This window comes from Dermacentor variabilis, chromosome 7, assembly GCF_050947875.1.
Source record: "Dermacentor variabilis isolate Ectoservices chromosome 7, ASM5094787v1, whole genome shotgun sequence".
Taxonomy (NCBI): domain Eukaryota; kingdom Metazoa; phylum Arthropoda; class Arachnida; order Ixodida; family Ixodidae; genus Dermacentor; species Dermacentor variabilis.
In genome coordinates, this window is record NC_134574.1 from 174,856,828 (window position 1) to 174,876,623 (window position 19,796).

Genomic DNA, 19,796 nt, shown 5'->3' on the forward strand with positions numbered 1-19,796 from the left:
CTCCCAACAGCCACGATTGAGTGAGCTGCCTTAGGACCACATTGTAGGCCTGGTTGCGGACACATGTGCTTGAGGAATGTGGGGTAGGCACAGCGACTAGACTGAGCCAAACACTCAAATCTGGAGAAAAAATGCACCCGCATTTTGCCCGCTTTGTAATGTTTAGGGGCGCCACATTTGACAAATGTTGGAAATGATGTGAAAGAGCTTGATATTTTTTTGCACAGATGGCGCCACCAGCAAGAAATGCCCATGAGATTTATTATTTATTGAAAATCTTTTATTTCAAGGTCTGCTTAGTAAAAGTAGTAAGTGCTACTAATTACAAGACATTGTATGGTTCTACTAATGTGCAGCACTCGTGAATTAGCATGTACATGAAAAAGAATGTAAATTTCCACATACCTGGCTAGCAGAAAAATTAGTTAAATTCACTGCTTGCTGTCTTGTAGTAGATTCCTTAATCAACATAAGACAACTTTCTCTTTATAGAATTGTAGAGTTTCAGCTTGAATAGTTTTGCCTCTTCTTCTGTAATGCATGACCAAGTATAGCCACAAATTGCCAATTCGAAGTAATAACTCATGAACTGCTCATCAGAACACAAAACAACTTCACATAGATAAGTGCACTGTAACCTAGAAAATCACTAAATTTTGTTGTTCTGCATTGAAAAGGGAAAAAGATATTCATTCATAAGCTTTTATTGTATTGCCAATTTATTGTAAGGTTTTAAAAATGTGCATTGTTACCAGTCACTGTGGTGCCACTCCCCTGAGTTTTCAGCCGCTCCCTTACAATTTACATAGTTGGTGCAATTAGTGTCAGTTGGGCAAGCTATTTGATTAGTTATCCAGGAAGCACCATTGATAATTTTTTCCTACTTTATGGTGAACAAATGTTCGTAATTGCTGGAATGTTAGAATTTGTTTCTATAAAGAAAAGTAACAGAAAGAGAACACACAGTGACACTTTATCACTACACTCAAGCACTTTTGGCACACAGCAAGTGTCGTCTGCTTTTGTCACAACATGCTTCGTTTTTGACGCGACCTGCACGGTCAGTGTTGGTCTTGGAGTTTCTTTTCATGAAGACCATGAATTGCCTTTGTGGCGCTGTGGGCTGCATACCTAGCAATTGGCGACATGTCCAGCTGCAACATCTTGTCCCTCTGCAGGGTCACAGGCGAGTGGAGTGGCTGCAGCGCATCAGGCTGTCGGTTTCCATTCGGAGCCAGCATTACGCGTTTGCAGCAGTCACTTCACGCCGAAGGATTACCACCACAGTTGTAGCATGTCAGATATTTCAGTAATTGCGGGGCAGAAACTGGTCATTCTGCCAGATGGGCAAAAAATGCAAAAGAGGTTTGCAGGATGCAGCTACCTGGCTGCACAGAACCCAACCAGAATATAGCAGTAAGCAAGCGTATTCTACTTCGCTGCTTGTGTAAATTTTTGGCAGCAGCATCATCGTGAACACTGCCTTTCTATATGTTTAAAATGTTTTACACTTGCTTACAGCAATATTTGTCCTGAGTTTGGCTGGTGAAGCTTTGCGCCACCAAAGCCCCTTCATCACAGCAATAGTAGCACAGGGGGGCTTTAGTTAACGCCTCCGACCATCCGTCAAAATGTTCAGCTCGCCTACATTTACCGTAATGCCGGACACGCTCGGCTCTGCAATAGAACGCTCGCAATGGACGTTGCTTGAGGTGGTTTGATGACCAGGCAGATAGCGGAAAGGTTGGAGAGGCTTCGCGCGCTGACGCCAGAAGTAGACGACACAACATCACATCTTGACGCAGAGGCAGTGAAGCCAGAGCTTAGCCCTGGTCGCTCGGCGAACAAGTTGAGGAGAAAATGTATGGCTAGGGAGGAGGGTAACTTGTAATCATTCATAGCTCTCTTAATATGAGACGCTTCACTTAATTTAGGGTGCGAATGTTTTACTGTAGTATGAAACATGGTTTACGGCGCACTCTTAGACTGGGCACAGCAAGATACACAGGACAAACACCAATCACTGTGCCCCATCTAAAATTTCACCTTATGCCGTTGCAGAACGCCGGCCACTTACAGGTCATGCCGGCAGAAAAAACGGAGCCGCAAGACTCCCAGCGAAGCCTTTTAGCAACGAGAGACAAACACAAAAGGTTTCATGATGATGATAAAGGTGACCGCACTTCTTGGTGCCAGGCACGGAGGCAGAAGCCCACGATCCATTCTTTTTCTTCTTCGTCTGCTAATCTTCAACATCCTCCGGGGCCTCAAATGTGGTGACATCTAGTTCTAGACGATGTAGCTTCTGCACTGGCCTCTTGAAGACTTTGCCTCCCTGTAATTGGATTAAACAGACGCGCACAAATCCGTCGGCGCCTGGGTACACCTCTTGAACCCGGGCTAGTGGCCAGAATAACTTTGGGCGTGTTAGGAATGTTGACAATTACGATGTCACTGACCTTTAAATTTTTTGATTGATGCGTGGGTGAGCGATGAGTTGATGGTAGTCGCAGCAAATATTCATGTTTCCATCGCTTCCAGAAGTCATTCATCATTTTTTGTCGATGTTGAAAGCGTTGCTGATAGTCGTTGCGATCGTGGCTGGTTACTAGGTCTCACAATATCTTTCCTTCTGGTAATGTCTTAAGTTGCTGGCCCACTAGGAAATAGGCTGGCCTGAGAGCTACAGGCTCACCTGCCTGATTATCAAAATACGTTATAGGCCGTGAATTGAGCACCGCTTCAACCTCAGCAATAATAGTTGAAAGTTCTTTTACGCACAGACAACTTGACCTGAAATCTTGCGGAGGTTCCGACCAACCGTTCCCAATAGCCTCCCCACCATGGTGCTGCTTCGACAATGAACTTCCACTGAATTATTTGGTTCGCAGTGTAAGCCTGGAAGTCGTCGTAGTACTTTACATATTTTTTGTAGCTCCCGCGACATTCTCTTAAAGGTTAAGGCATTGTTGGAGTAAATGGTACTTGGGAGTCCCCTTCTTGCAATGAAACACCGGAATGCCAACAGGAACGCAGGTGAAGACATCTCTGAGACCAGTTCCAAATGCAATGCTCTTGTTACTGCACATGTGAAAAGTACAATGTACATTTTCCTGTCGGAGCTCTCGGATGACTTCTCGTACAATGGTCTGACAAAATCAAGTCCTGTAGTGTTAAAAGATTGTCTTTTCGACCTGGCAGACTGGAAGCAGCGGGTACGGCGTCACAGTGGGTTTCGTACGAAAACGGACACATAGCAGGCATCGATTAATTGCTTTCTTTGCCGCTTGTCATGCTTTTGGGACCCAGAATAGTTCATGTACATTGTGTATTGTCGCCGTTACTCCTCCGTGCATGACTCGACGATGGGCATCCGCAAATACCAGCTCGGGGAAACATTGTCGACTTGGAAGTAGCAATGGATGTTTCACGTCTCAGCTGTCTGTGAGGTTCTGTAATCTTCCCCCGACACGTAGAAGCCCATTCTCGTAGAGATGGGTGTAGTTGTGCTACCCATGAATTACTGGGCAGACCTTGCCTTTCCAGCAGCCAACTCCTCTCTTCAGGAAACGATTCAGTTTGAACTTGCCGGATCCAATATCTCTCAGCTGCCAATATTTCTTCAGCAGAGATTACTCCCGCTTTTTTAATCTTGCACTTGCACTTAACGTTGGAGACAAAGCGCTGCACCCATGCTGTGACACGGAGAAGCTTGTGCAGTGAACTGAACTTCGTGGTGTCTAGCAGTGGGGTTAACTAGACTGTGTTTCCCGTAGAGTGAAGCGTCGTTGGTTTTGTTGCTGTTATCCCTAGGATGTCGTTGATTTGGGGCAGTGAATTCTTCACAGGTGGCCATTTTTCCAAGTCCTTGCTCAGCCAAGCTGGTCCTTGCCACCAGTCTACCTCAGTAGCCAGTGCGTCTAAGGAAACACCTCGGGTCAGCATATCAGCAGGATTAGTTTCTCCTGGACAATGCCGCCAGCTACACTCCAAAGTAATAGACAGAATTTCTATGACTCGGTTCTTCACAAAGCCGTCTAAAGTCAAAGGCGCTCGCTGTAACCAGCCAAGCATTATGCTTGCATCAGTCCAAAGAAAACATTGTGCTCTTGGCATTAGATCTCCACAGGTTTCCACTATATATTTTAACAGCCTGCTTCCTGTTAATGCAACCATTAGCTCCAATGTCAGCAAGGATAGAGCTTTCAGTGGGGCTATCCTTGACTTGGCTACAATCAGAGTGCTAGCCACGCTCCCATTCACATCTTCTACATGAAGGTATGCCCAAGCTCCATAAGCTTTTGTGCTTGCGTGGATGAAAATGTGTAGCTGGAGGTCACGCGGTTCTGCAACTCTGCTCATGAGGTGACGGGGAACGTTGACTTACGACAAATGGATGAACTCGTTTCTCCAGTCGTGACATTTTTCCACAATGTGATTAGGAAGATCTTCATCCCAGTCGACTTTCGAAACCCATAAGTACTGAAACAGCATTTTTCCTCGCACTACGTATGGCGCGAGAAATCCTAATGGGTCGTAGATCCTCAACACTGTCTGGAGGACAAAATGCTTAGTGTCCTTCACCTTCTCCAAGTAAAGGTGGTCTCTGGGTTGTAGATGAAGGCGTCAGTTGCTTTCGACCAACCCATCCCTAACACTCTCTCTTGATGTCCAGCGTTCTCATAGGCTAGAGGGGTAAGAGCATCATTGAAGTTAAACAGTCATTCTAGTTGCCTACAGCTCGAGCTTTATTTTCTTAAAGGCATGCCAGCATCATCCATCAGCTCTTTCGTGCACTTGTAAAGAGTTGCCGCTGCTTCTAAGTCATTCGCTCCGAATATGAGGTCATCGACGTAGATGGATTTCAGAAGTAGCTGTGCTACGGCCCTTTTCTCGGGATGAACTTGTGTCTTCAAGTGATGCTGTATAGTAGCCGTAAGCATGAATGAACTTGCTGTAGATCCAAAGGGTACTCTGATCGTATGCCAAACCTCTACCGCTTCTTCCTTGAAAGGAACAGCAGGCCTTTTGTCAAACCACAGAAATCTGAACAGGTCACAGTCCTCTTTTCGTATCTCCACTTGCAGGAACGCCTTCTCGATGTCTGCTGTCTTGGGCACTAGGTACCATCTGAAGTGGAGGAGAACCTGCAGTAAGTCCGGGTTTAGGTTTAGGCCAGTTTCAAGGCAACTGTTCAGACATCTCTCTCCTTTGGCGTGAGATGACGCATCAAAAACAACACGGAGCTTGGTTGTGGGTGAGTCCTCACGAATAACCTCCCTGTGTGGCATGTAGTACGCTGGGCCATCTATCGATTCCTTGTCAAGTACAACTTCAGCATGGCCGGAAACAATGTACTGAAGAATTGCCCTATTGTGTCTCTCAAGCAATCCTTCGGGCTTCGAGATGCGCTTAACCAGATTTCGTAAACGATTGAGTGCGACGCTGTAGTTGTCTTGTAGCAGCTCAATATCCGGTTCTTTACACGGCACAGCTACTTGGTGCCGCTTTCCAATCTTTGCAATTTTGTATTGGAAAACAGCCAACATGTCTGTGTGCTTATGAGTTGCTTCCTTTGGCGCAGTTCTCATAGCATCCAACGTCCAAAAGGACTTCAGTGTGCTTTGGTCTAATTCTTTAGTTTCTCCAGCTTGCACTTGCAGGACGTAGATCATCACTTCAGATGTTTCGTTGATGAAGCTTATTTTCATGACGGGACCTTGTAGCGTCCAGCCAAGAGTAGTTTTGACCACAACCAATCCTCGTACTTCCGTGCTGAGTATGATGTCGCCACTCAAGATGTTCCACAGTTGATCAGATCCTATGAGCAGGCTAATGCCTTTCTCGCCACATCCTCAAGGTACAGTTTGATCGTCTACCAGCCGGTAACTTTGCTCGCGTAATTTGGCTGCGAAGGAACATTCCATAGCCGTGGCACGGTTGTCGTGGTAAATTACTGGCAAGGCTATCGCTTCAGTGATGTGCTCGCTGTCATCAAATTGACTACGTAGACGAACTTCGACGACATTGCAATTTCTCACACGAGAGGGAGCGTCTGACGCAAACGTGTTCACTGCTAGGCATGTCTCTCTAATGATTTTTAGTCGCAACCACGCCACCAGGTCCTCCTTAATGAACATGCATTGACTGCCTCCGTCGAAGATGCCTCTGATATAAGACATCTCGTTGAAACCGACGATCCAAGAATGAAAAGTCTGTAGATTAATGGCCTCGTCAAGTTGAAGCTTGTAACGGCAATCGACCCCGGACTCTCTGCCTTCATTGGCTTGGTAGAAACAGATATGACATTATGTCACTTCTCGCCCCTTGTCGCTCAATAAACTGGGCGCACATCGTTGAAGCATGCCTGGCTTTGCATGCCGTGCACACGAACTTCCGCTGGCACTCGTTTGCGCAGTGACCCTTTACATTGGTAGCACCGCATAGCTTGAGCCAGCCGGTTCTTTTTCTCTGATATGGTCAAGGTAGCGCTGCATGCCTTGGTTGCACGTCTTGTAGATTTGCAAAAGAAACATTCGTTGCACATTTGTTTCGATTCTTCCGATGCATAGAGGTCTGATGACGATGGCACATTCTTTCTGTGGGACCCGCTGCCTTTGAAGGAGGATGCCGATGGAGCACACTGCTCTCTTGTTTCGAGCTCTACCTCTGTATATCGCAAGAGCTGCTCGAGTTTCTTGCAAGACGTGGTTGCCTCCCCTGAAGCAGAAGATGCCGTGCCTTGTGCGTCATCCTGGAGACAGATAAGGCGATGGAACACCGCGACGATTTCTTGTGGCAGGGATTGAAGCAGAACGTCGTAGAGCATCGCCGCAAAACTGCTAGTTGGAACTTCTAGGACGTTGAGGCCGCGCAGATTCAGCTGGACTCCGTCGTACAGCCTGCGCAACTCCCTCGTATTCGATGGAGACGTCACTGGCTACAGTTCGCGGAGCGCTCTGAAATGATGCTCTACAATCCGGCTCCTGTCCCAGAACCTCTGCTTTAGCAGCTGGATGGCACTCTCATAACACACTTCAGTCGTTGGCATTCTGGCAATGGCCGCTGCTGCTTCCCCTACCAGGTAGTTGCGGAGGTAATGGAATTTATCAGTCGTGCGCAGAGTTGTATTCGTGTGGACCGCGCCATTGAATTGCTCCCAAAACGACGTCCATTGACACACGTCCCCATGGAAAGGCTTGCTGGTCAGCGTTGGGAGACGAGGTCCGAAGCTGTGTGACGCAACTGTCATTGGGGCAGGTGGCATATTGAGCGTCATTAAGGGAAGAGTCTGCACCGTGCTTCCATCGCTGAGATCTGCGAGCTGGCCCCGGAGGCGTATCAGGGTCTCAAGCGTCTGGTCGTCATAATGTGCTGCAGACTTGTACTCTCTTTCAAGATCCTTGACGGGAATCACGTCCTCAAGCTCGGCATTGATCTTCCGACACTCGTCACGGCTGGCGACAAGCTTGCCTATAACCTTGATGAACACCGTGCGGTCGTTGCAGCCGCTCTCCAACAGCGTCATCGCCCCATTCATGATTTTCGTTGATTGGGTTCGTCTAGCAGAGCATTCCGCTTTCACGCGGTCCATGTTTCATGAAGATTGCGGCTTACTTGCTCGTAAGGTAACCAGTTACAATGAGCATCAGGATGCTCCAGCTACAGTTTCTAGAAGAAACTCGTTGGTGCCATAGCTCATTGTCCACGTCGTTGGGATCCGCTCGTTGTCCCGGGTTTCGGCACCATATGTTGCAGAACGCCGGCCACTTACATGTCGTGTCGCCAGAAAAAACGGAGCCGCGAGACTCCCAACAAAGCCTTTTAATGGCGAGAGATGAACACAAAAGGTATCATCATGATGATAAAGGTGCGCACACTTCTTGGTGCCAGGCACGGAGGCAGCAGCCCACATTCCATTCTTTTTCTTCGTCGTCTGCTAATCTCCTACATATGCCATGTCTCATAATGCTCATAACCAACTAGTCCAACTTAGTGCCCTGAATGACTTTTAATGTAGCTGTACCATATGTATCTACAAAATGTGTCCATTCCATTTCGGGACCCTTCAAATATGGTGCCGTGAACAAGTTCCAAATGGTTGATGCCATATGTTTACGACGCCGTCTGTATGTTTGAAAACCATGCCAATTTTTCAACTATCTGTTGATCAGCTAATGCTGCCATCCTGTGTGGATACAAAGAATTCTCTTTTTCACTCCTTAGCCTCTTGGTTTTTCTTGGCACATCTTTATGCTGACAACCGCTCAAGCACTCGCGCGTGTGCAGGCACACAGTAGTCAGTTTTGGTTTCGTCTTGCGGGCTGTTCCCATTGGTTGTGCTTGCAGAAACTGGTGTTTATCTGGTTTATAATGTGAAAAATTCAATGCTAGATGCCCGCTCCTTTATTGCTCACAGGGGTGCAATCTGCAATCACATCTGTTCACATGCGTGTGCTAGTGTATATAAATGGAAGCTGCCATACACAAATGACGCTGCCATGGCTGCATTTCTTTTCTTGGGACTCTCAAAAACTGATTGTGCCTTGTTGGCAGTGAGACAAAGGATTACAAGTTTCTGACTTGTTTGGTTTTTCTGGTGGGCACTCTGCCATCGAGCGTTTTCGCATGCGCTCACATAGACAGCTCAATTACACTATGGACGTGTGCGCCAGTTCTTCTGAACCCGAGTCAAGCGGCTATTTCTTCATTGCAGACTCAAGTAAGTCTATTCCAGTGTCTCTACCTTTTTATTCTGACTATAAGTATTTATGCTAGCCCATGTGTATTCATGAATAAACAATGCATGTTTAGATATGGAGGAAAAACAATGTGTCACTTTACGGTCACTAATAAAATTTTGATATTTTTCAAAATAGATCACTCTGAAAATTTTAAATCTGCAATAAATGAAATTAATTCTGGTAGGGGGGAGGGTCGCATTTTGCGAGTGATATTGACCCTCAAAGGGTCTGCAAGTTCCTGAAAAATGCAATCTTTTGGCACCAACGTTCAGTACTTAGTCAAAGTGCCATTGTATGATATGTTTTATGGCCACTAGATAATGTGTAAACAGGAAAAGGTGCAAGGCACGTGCGATCAAGAGCAGTAGGTGCCAACCACGGGAGCTTCTCAGCAGTAGCCGCCCGTGTCACATGTATATGCTGGTATGCGCTCAGTTTCCTCTTCCGCTACGAGCATGTACCCTCATAGGTTGTCGCATGTCTCGTACACAGCTGTCACTGCCAACCCTATCGCGATAAGCATCTTCACCTATCCTGTTCCACAGTGCGTGCGGTGAAGCGCCGTTGGAAACATACTGTACGCTCTTAATAACCCTAATGCGTCGCTGTTCTTGGCTGCAGGCGGCGAAAAGTGTGTCACGTTTCACTCTGGTGACATTGTGTTCCAGGGTTTCTCACCAACTCAGTTTCATTTCCATTTCCTCTCATCACTGTCTACACAATAGGCAAACAAAAAAGCGTGTCTTGGCTGCGCGGGCTGTCACGCCATCTTGACATGCATCGGCATCTCGTGCCGCAACGATTCTCACCCAAGTCAAAACTTCCTGCCAGAATGCTTCACCCGGAGAAACTGCTGACTCGAGCTGAATTTAAAGAGCCCAAACGTAAGGTTGTGGAAGCCACAGAAATGACGACACGCGTCTTGTGCCGCTCGTGCCACACTCGCTGTGTATGTCGTGCTCTAACGATTTGCACAAAGCTTCGCCTTATGTGCATGTCAGCTACAGTTGAACCTGCCAAACTTTTTAGTTATTTAGGATCGTACGTTTTCCTGGTGAGTTTTCTTTTTTTTTTTTTTTTTTGCTATATTCTAACTTTTTCTTTTAAATGCAACAAGCCTCATGAAGTTCTCTGTTTCTATGTATTTAGATAGCCAAGCTAAAGCTTCCTCTTAATCACCTTCTCTTAGTGATGTTTGGGCTGCTCCCTTGTTGTACACGCAGGCCATCGGGCCGGCTTGCCTGCAGCTCTCCTGCCTTCCAAGGGCATCCTGGTGGGGGCCTCCCTGCCGGCTGCAGGAGCCTACGACAACTCGGCTTTCGCGGAAAACGTCGCCATCACAGGTGACGGCCCACCACGCGCGTCTCTGCTACGCCAGCTGCAACCGCCATCTCTCGGAGGCTACCGGCAGCTACCTCACCACCAGGGGCCGCCTCAGTGAATGGGTGTTGGTGGACTCATAATACCACACACTTGTTCACAGCATTCTGGTGTTTCCGTAATCGGCCCCTTCTGAGGAAATTGTGCTCTTGGATTTACCTAAATCAGAGCATAAATGAGGGCAGTGTGGAAAGGCACGTAACTTGTAACTACACCAGTATTTGCTTCCTGTTTAGTGTCGCCTTGCAGAGATTCTGCGCAACATCTTCAATTCTCATTTTACATTGCGATTTCAAAGAACAGCACCTCGGTATTGTGGAATAGCCTCCATTGTTGGGCACCACTGAGCATTGATCAAGAGGACAAAAGTGCTCTTATATCCTTGCCACGGTGGCCACATTTCGATAGGGGCGAAATGTGAAAAACACCTGTGTAGTTAGACTTAGGTGCACATTGCAGAATTCCAGCTGGTCCAAATTTCCGGAGTTTCTCACTATGGCAATCCTCATAATCAGATCGTTGTTTTGGCATGTAAAACCCCATAATCGAAAAAATTTCAGAAACGCTCTTGTATGGCCAACGTAACATTTAGCCACTCCTGACTGAGTAACATCCGTTGGTTTCTAATGCGGGAGGGTGCTTTGCGAGTCTGAAAGTGGCACACACAGCTGCCCACACTGCAGAGAAGTGGCCGCTTGCAACTACACGAGGCCGTGTGCTTGCGCGTTCAGGTTAGGGTGCTAGCATACAGTGTGCCAACGTGGAAAGAAACGCGATCTGAGTTTATCTTACACCAAGGAACAGCAGATGTGGAGCAAAATAAGTGCGGCTAATGTCCAGACTAACTGCAGCAAACTTTGGCTCAGTTGGTTTTGAACGAGTAGTGCATGCTATATTGCTGCAATCTTGGCAAAACTCTAGGGCTGGTGATTGTGTCATTAAACCTTTGAGAGCGCTTTTGTGGCTTTGTACATAGGAGATGCACGAAGCCCAAAATCTTTTTCTGTGAAAGGCCTGTCATCTAAGCGCCCTAAAGCTGTCCGAAGGTAATCATGTCATTTTCGTATGTTGAGCAGAGTGTGAGAAACTACATGTTCAGTAGAATTTTTTTCAAAAGAACCGTTCCTCCATTGTAAATGTTCTTAATTGCAGTTTAGTTTCCAGTAGTAGGGAATAATTAATAATCAAGCTGAGTTATACGCCCCGGCGAGCAGGAACGCAATTTCAGATTACTTTAACAACTTCATAGAGCACCTCGCAGCAACCAGGAATGCCATATGTGCGTGAAATGTCAAGCACAAGATTGGTGCCGTACATGTGAGTGCCATGCAGGACAAATCATGTAGGACAAATCAGTGGCGCCATACATGTAAGGCAAAAGCCCTCAAAGGGTTAACAACTTTTCTGTAGCACCTAAGCAGATTGTGTGCACATCTGGTGGTTGTGGCGCAAATTCATGCACATCGTTTTTTAGATTTTCGGTGTGTTGCAAGCACCGCCTAATCTCCAAGGTCGTGGCGAAGAGCTGTGCTGCTACTCAATGTTCTGGGTTATGCATCACTTCTGCCAAGCGATAGTAGTGGCTTTTTAAATTTTTCAGACTTATTGTAATGCATTCACTCCCAATTCAAACGTTAAATTTTACACGGAGTCTGCTCTATATATTCAACTAGGCTTTTTATTCACTTTTCATTGCAGTTGGCTTTCAAGTCTCATTGGCGACAGTATGTCTACTGTTCAATTTTTCTTGTTACATCATATTCACATTTTCACCTATTCAGGGAAGACCTTGTGTACTGACGGTCTTCTGGCTGCTTTCAGAGCGGTTTGTGCTTGTATCTAGCTGACTGAAGTGGGTCCACTATGCGTGAAGTCTGCTTTAGAAATTAGGAATACTTTTTGCCTGTTGCCAGAGAAGCCGATAGCCTCACATACGTTGGTAGTCCAGGTACATGGCACATCAGTTTGATTTGTCAGGTTCAATGGATGGATTGGTTATCTACATCATTCGCCAGAGAAACATGAATGGTACAGATAACCAATCACAAGCAAGGCCTTAGAGTTCATCAGCCTTTTTCTGTAGCCTTCGCCTTTTGAAGACATTGCAGCACATCTCCTAAGTGGTGTACTCATTAAGAAAAATGTCACTGTTGGCACGTAAATCTGAATCCCTGTTAAATCGGGTAAATATCCAAACTGTGGTCTACTCAGCAGGAAAAATGGCGCCGTTGGCTCGGGGCAATTCAAGCTTACATAAACCGGAATCCCCATTAAATTGGGTAAATGTCCAAAATTTTGCTTAGCCCACCAAATCTTCAAAGCATTCGGGGCCTAAAATTTAAGGAGACTTTCAATTAATCAGGCTTTCTGGCTTCCCAGAGAAGAACAATGCACTCCAGAAATGGCTGGTAAAAAGGCTTTCACGAGACGAAGATACTTAAAACCTACTCATGTTTTATATTATCGCTACCTGTTGCTGGGGTAGTTGGTTTAAGCTTTTATTGATGTTTAAGGTGCAAACTTTAATGGCAAAAAAATTGTCAGGCACAGAAAAAGGTGTCCTTTGTAGCTTACGTCCTAAACGTCAATTAAAAGAAAGTTTAATCTTCATGCTTCTGTAGGTATTGACAGGTGCCGCTGTGAGGGGGCAGCACTGTCCTAATCAGCGAAAGCATGGCTGGATTGTATATTTCTTCACTACGCGTTCTGACCACGTATCTGTTAGAATACTACTAAGTTTGTATGATAGTCCGTAATTATTCAGGCCACATCTGGACAAGTTAAACTTTCTGTAATTGCGACGTGTGGTGCCTAAAAGTATTTACTTAATTCCGCTTGACTGGCTGTATCGCCTTTGGGCGTTTTGCATGTCAAAATCGGTTGCGAGAAACTGGCACATTTGACAAGCATGAAAGTTTAGTAGTATTTTAAAGAATTCCCTACCATCTGAAGCTTGTTTTAGCTTTTGGCATTTAAGTTTATCAGGAAAAACTTCAAGTGTAGTTTGTGGATGGGACAGTTTTCCCGGGAAAGCTAATTGCCATAGACTCTTTTCTATTTTCACCAAAAGTGATGCTTCTAAGGTTTGTGTAATTAGCCGATGTTGGCTGGAATAGTTATCACCCACTGAGTTCCTTGTTCCCTAGTCAAATGCTGAGCACCTAAAAGAATACTGACACAAAAATTTTCTATCCCGCTTTTTTTGTTTTATCGGACAGCTATCGACACTGTCGTGCCAGAATTCCTTGAGCCCGCAACAGATCGCCAATTATATCATATTTTAAGGCGACCATTTCAAGATATGCAACAAATGGAGTATGGCTTTTTGGTGTAGGGTTTGTTTACAAGTTGTTTCTGCATGCCACAAAAAATGGAGGTGATGGTCACAAGTGGCTGATGCACTTAGTGACCGTGTCTCACATAAGTCATTCCCTGCACTTTCATTTCTCTGCAATTAAGGAACTTGGTTTGCTACTGTCACTTTTGTTCTTTCTTCATTCCTCTGCCCCCTGTTATCTAAAGCAAGGCGATCACAATGCGGCTTTGACCACTGCACCGGATGATGCGCCTGTGATACCACATGAGCCCATGCTAAAATTTTCGTGACACTCGGAGATAGATGACTTGTAAACAAACCCTACGCCAAGAACTTAGGCACGCTTTTTGAGTTTGTCTCATTGGAGGATGTTGTAGTTGATGATTTGTGGCACATTCGAGGAATTGAGGTGCCGTACTGTAGTTGAGTCTTGCGGCTAACCTAGAAAAAGAAAGCGAGACAAGAATTTTGTGTCAGTTCTTTAAATGTTTCAGGGAGGTCCGGCACTCGTCAATTATCAATGTTGATTTGCAAAGATCATTCTAAAATCAAATCTTATTGAGGCGGTGGTGTTATATATGGAGGGCATTGAGATGAAAATTCTGTGGGCTGATGCTGGCTGGCACTGGTAACATTGACGGGATGTCAGGGTATGTCACTGCATTGTGTCATTACTGTCATACGGTGACCAGTGATGTTCTTTAGCTTTGCTACAATGAATCTCATTTTTCTTGCCTGCAAAGATAACCTGCAATTCCTTTTCGCGCTCCATGGTTTCTGTAGCAATCTTTGTTCTGACCTAAAACTGGCAGCTGATGTGTTATGTGGTTAGTAGACAAGGCTGTGCTACCAGCAGACGTCAAAGTGCGTTGCTCTGCTTCGACAGCATCCAGTAGCAACCTGTGTGGTCTGCTTCACAACCAGGATGTCTTAAAGTGTAAGATGCCTGTCTTGTGTTCTTGTGTTTGTGTTGTTTTGCTTTGTGGCTTCTATCGGTAAATTTATGATCCATTTGCTTCATACAGGTTTGATGAGTGTGGTTTACAGTGTGTTATGCGTTAGCTTTCAAGAAAATAACTTTTTTGCTCTGATACCTTCTTATTGATTAATCTTTGCTGTGTAACTGTGCAAAAGATTGTATTCTGAGAGAGAGGGAAAAAACTTTGCTGCAGCCTTAATTGTTCCTGAACTGATACTGCATCTGTACTTGAAGCTACAAGTCAACTGAATTACTTGATATTCTTGAAACCACGCTCAACACTGAGCAGACATGTTATCAAGCAGGGACACACAGCGTTGGAGGACGCGTTGCATGATCACGCTTCCTATTGACTAATGCCAAGTTTATGTAGCTTCTATGGCTGTGCAAGAAGTGATTTCTTTTTCTTGATTGTGCCACTATAATTCAGTTCTGTACTTCCAACGAAGCCTTCTCCTGTGTTCACCAGTGTAGTCTTCTGTATAGAAATCCTCATACATGGGCCATGACTTTTTCTCAAGTTACCCGCTAATTGTAAGTCTTAACGTCATAACCGACTTTCAAGAGGCGTACTTTCATTACTTGTGGTGCTTTGTTCATGGTGAAGTGCATCATCGAAATTTGTTAATCTTTTATGCGTTTTAACCTCCCATCTTGGATTTTCTAGTCTTAATGTTGCCGCAGGTAGTTCGCTCACCCTCTTTTACTCAGTATTAAGATGTTTGTTCACAGTGGGAAACTGCCAGCGACTTCGGCTTCTTCAACTCTGCCCGAGTTTCAAGACGTGTCATGATCTCCTTTCTAGAGCCGTGATACACTCGCACCAGGCTTCTGCGAGTCTTAAAAAAATGTTGGATGCTTGTGTGCACTGTCAGCAGCTTTTGATGAAATCGCAGCAGCACGGTTGTTTGCAAGCTTGTTACCGGGGGAGATTTGTACACCCCATGGGACAGCTTGGATGTCTGTGTTTCTTTCTTCCTTTTTAAGAATGTGAGTTTGACTTTGAAGCTGTGTAGCTCTTGTGCAATAACGTTGCTCAGATAGTTTGCATTCTCTTGTTTCTTATGGTGTACTAAACGTTTGCTAGTCATGCTATTGTGCAGGTTAATGTTGATCTTTGTGTGATCCTCAATTTTGTTTTGTAACCCTCTCAGTGACATCGGCTCACGAGTTGTTATAGCTTTGAAGAGGTGTGTCTGGTCAGGGCTCTTTTTCTTTTAAAGTTCTATTGGGCGATTTGCAGCAGTGTTGGCCTGCCTACTTTATGTTGCTCACTTTGTGCAGTTTGAAACTGCAGAAAAATTGAGGTCAGAAAACTGCCCGTCATTGTGAACCTGCATTGCTGGATCCCATGTGCAAGAAGTCCTGGTTACAATTGGTAAATTGTAGTTGACTGCTGATAATAAATCGAGCTGAGAGTGCTTCATTTCAGCATGAAAGAAAATTAAGCTAGGTCAGTTTTATTGAATCTTTCTACTTGAAAATTGACTGGCACTACATCATCTTGGTGGGAGCTGGTTGATTGATTGTCAAATTTAATTACGCTTGTAAACTTGAAGCACAAAGGAAAAATGATGGTGACAGGATAGACAAGCACTTCAAGTTTACCAATTTTGGAATACTAAATAGCCTTGCCTAAGTTAAGCTGGCACGGCGTGCAACTGCTCTGTGGGCACTGTTTGTTAAAGTGTGGCACCCTCTCTGTGCAGGCCTTTGGCTCAAAACAGGCACAAAGAGCTGTCTGGCACTGTGCTACGTAAAGGACATTGCAGGTTTTTGAACTGCATAAAAATAAGTGCTAGCCTTTGGGTCAGTCATCTCCGCAACTAATTTAGACCTTGACCTAAAACAAGGAGGACAGACCTCATAAGCAAAGTTTTACAGGGACAGTCCAACATTCTATATTGATTCTGTGTTATTCCTTACGGAGCATTCCTCTGGTGCTAGCCCCTACCAAGCGTGGAGCTAGATGAAGCCTACCCGAGCCGAATGTTCAGCTGCTTGCAGAGTGGCACTCTGTCGGAGCTCAAAGGTCAGCCACTCTTGTTTCACACTTAGCAGGCAATGCTGTGGAAGCTGCACGAGTTCGTCTCACTCATCCGTACAAGTTGCAGTGCAGTTTTTGACCTGTGGCACTACAGAATAACTATTTCGTGCATCTCAGCTACAAGTGGTGGATGTAAAGTTATGTAAAACATTTTCTTGTGGACACCATAGGGTGCTGCTTCCAGAATGCGACATATTATGTTTTGGTTGTGAGCGCAAGCATTGCTCTATGGGCACAGATAGAAGAAACATCTAACACCACTTGTTCGTTGGCAAATAGGTTCAGATCTGCGACAACTTCCACGTGCCAATAAAGTCGTATCTTGCAACATGAAAGTGTGAGTCTACATGATGGTAACTTAGCACTCGATGCCTTTCTTTCATATGCGACTCGCTGCATGTCAGTTGTGAATGAAAGCAGTGAGAGCCTACTGTGTATGAAATGGAGTACAGTTGCCGACCAATAATTCACTTAACAGGGACCGCCTAGAAAGTCCGAATGAACAGGAGTCTGAAATGCTGGTTTCACCCAACAATAAGTGATCTTATTTTAAAAATGGCCAATAAATGTGTACCATATTCTCGGATCATCACTTTTGTGGATACCTTCAATTTTGCGGGACTAAAGCGCACGGCAACGAGCGACGGAATTCTTGGCACAGTACCAATCATGCTGTCTCATCACAGCGTGGAAATGCTGCGACCCCCTCAATGTGTTTGGTGCTAGTCGCGCGAAATGTTGTGGAAGTAAAAACTATCCTAGAAAGTTATCATCCAAGAATATGGCCCAAGTTTGTCAACACGTTGCTGCGCATATATATACTTGCCTTTACCCTAGACATTCCATATTTGCGATTTTCTAGCCATGCCATTTCACGCTTTTTGCACTTCGTCAATGACCAGACTGACGCTCACCAACAGGATTAACCGGCCGTGAATGATGGATGATAAGAGTGGCATACAATCAAGCAGAAGGCATCACTACAAAATCGCAGCCCGTATATTGTCATGCTGTCGCTACAGATAGACAAAATGCAGTCCGTGCACATACTGGATTATCATCGGCGACTACTTGATCAACTGGGCTTCACTAGTTTTGGTTTCGAGAAGGCACTGGTGACATATCAAATTGAAAATATTGCTATTTCTGCTCTACTGGGTGACCAATTTAGCACGCGGTTGTGCAGTTGGAGTCCAAGTTATCGGATAGCGCACTGTAAAGTGTCTGAATCCTTAAGCTTATGTGGCATGTGGCTGTGCCACAGAGTTGTCCAAATTGTCGGTCAACAACTATTTAGCACTATGAGCTGTAGTGTGGTGCTCCAAAGGGAGCCAGGCAATTGTGTTCCAAGCACTTGTCCAGCCAAATATAAAGCGAACCACAAGAGTGCTCTAAGGTGCTTGAAACAGGGCTGGGCTAATGTGCCACTAGTGTTCCTCTAAAGCTTTTAAATGACTTGCGAGTTTTTAAACCTTTCAGTGTCAGGTTTTCTTGGCGGTGACGCACCTCCGGCGACATATTTTTTTTCTTGGATACTCTAAACCCTAACACATCATTTTTTAAATGTAGAAGTGCAAAAATGACATGGATAATGGCAAATTCTCTCTTGGTATGGCCCTGGCATACCTATCTGGTGTCAAAAACATGAGAATGTACTGGTACGTCAGTGACACTGAAAGGGTTACTTAAGTGCCGCCGAAGTATGTTATGCTTGAGAATGCGTTTTGTATGTGACTTTCAATGTGAGATGAAATAGGACAGTTGCTGTGTTTTGGTTTCATGTGTGAGCTTGTTCATTTTGGTCATCCTCAACCATTTGCATTGCAAAACTATTTGTAGATGTTGCCTTATGAGTGCTCTGCATAATCTCAATGCGTTATTGCACTCGGCCACTTACACACATAAAAGAAAAGCTGTACTGAATGATACTCCAAATTTGTGATGACGGCGTCATCGCCCTTGCAACCCCGAAATTCTGCAGTCTTCCTGCTCTTGACTCTGGCTCACACCGACGTCCCGCTTACGGGCAACGAGGCGGCACACGCCGCGCAGATGGTGTGTCCGCCACCTCCACTCCCGAGAGCAGGTTGTCAGCTCTGCTGGATCGGGACACTATGACAAAAATCCAGCAATATAAAGAATCACTGTAGGCATGGGGCGATCGCCTGACCATGTTCAGAGACCTCGCCCAGTACTACAGACTTGAAATATGCACATTCCCACCACTGCACGATAAATGAAACAGGGACGAGGCCGTAACCTTACGCTTACTGCAAAGACACATCTACTCTAGCCTGGCCATCTTGCACCACTGTTACCCAGGATTATACCCGACTGATGCATGTAAAGCTTGCAGACAGAGAGTAACACTGTGACACATGCACTGGGAATGTGCCGGCAACAACGGTACTGAAACCGCCTCTGTTCGCGACGCGTCCATAACCGCGGCCATTAACAGTACACAGGAAGCCTTGAGCTCGCTCCTTCCCGACGATGCCCCGGCTGCAGGGACCGTCGGGGACTTTCTCCGTCGGCGCCGCTGGGAGGCGGCTCTCAAAAGTTTGGAGCTGTAAGACCAGCTCTGGGCCGTCCGGCAAGCTGAAGATGCCGCCCCGGTCCAAGACTTCCGGTCGCCACCTTAGGCCACCACAACCAAAACTGCCGGACCATTCTTTTTAATAAAGTTTATTCTGTACTGAATGATAGGAAGTTGTTCTAAATGCACAGTGTCGACAAGGGACATGCAGCTTTTACTTGTACTACTACTACTACTACTACTACTACTACTACTACTACTACTACTACTACTACTACTACTACTATAGCCTCGCGTTTTGCAGATGCATTTGTTCTTTCTTTTTTAATGAATTTATTCACTGCTGCTATTTACAGATAAATGCATCAATCATGTGTTAGACACTTCCTTGTTTGCTGCTGCTTTCTGTTTTCCTTTTTTTTTTTCTCGTAATCGCATTTAACCCAGACACACGTTGACTCTCATTTTCCTGTGGTCTTCACATTGTGTGTAGTCCCTTCTGAAACGATAGCAGTCTTTCTATCACTTGACAAATAAACGTATTGAAGGCAAAATGATGGCAGTGTCAATTCTTGTCGAAGTTCTCTGCCAGCTGTGGCATTCTCTACTGCTATTGCGCCTCGGGCTCGTAAACGAGAGACGGACTCTTGAGGTGGACGAGGAGGAGACGAAAAGCTTAATACAATATTTACATATAGCAGCCAATAGCATACAAGTAGCGAAGCCGAAGAGCGCACCAAACTGACGAAGCGGCTGGCGACAACTCTCTAACAATGGGCCGGCTCTGCCTAAAG

General features: G+C 45.4%; 1 protein-coding gene across 4 annotated transcripts in view; it reads left to right on the plus strand.

Annotated features, from left to right (window-relative positions):
• LOC142588516 (uncharacterized) overlaps positions 1-19,556 on the plus strand; it is an 87,089-nt gene extending 67,533 nt beyond the window's left edge. For all 4 annotated transcript variants that reach the window (XM_075700333.1, XM_075700336.1, XM_075700335.1 and 1 more), the window contains one exon: positions 9,968-19,556. In XM_075700333.1, the coding sequence (XP_075556448.1) occupies positions 9,968-10,185 (218 nt within the window). In that variant the 3' untranslated portion in view covers positions 10,186-19,556. The remainder of the gene's footprint in view (positions 1-9,967) is intronic.
• The last annotated feature ends 240 nt before the right edge of the window (positions 19,557-19,796 follow it).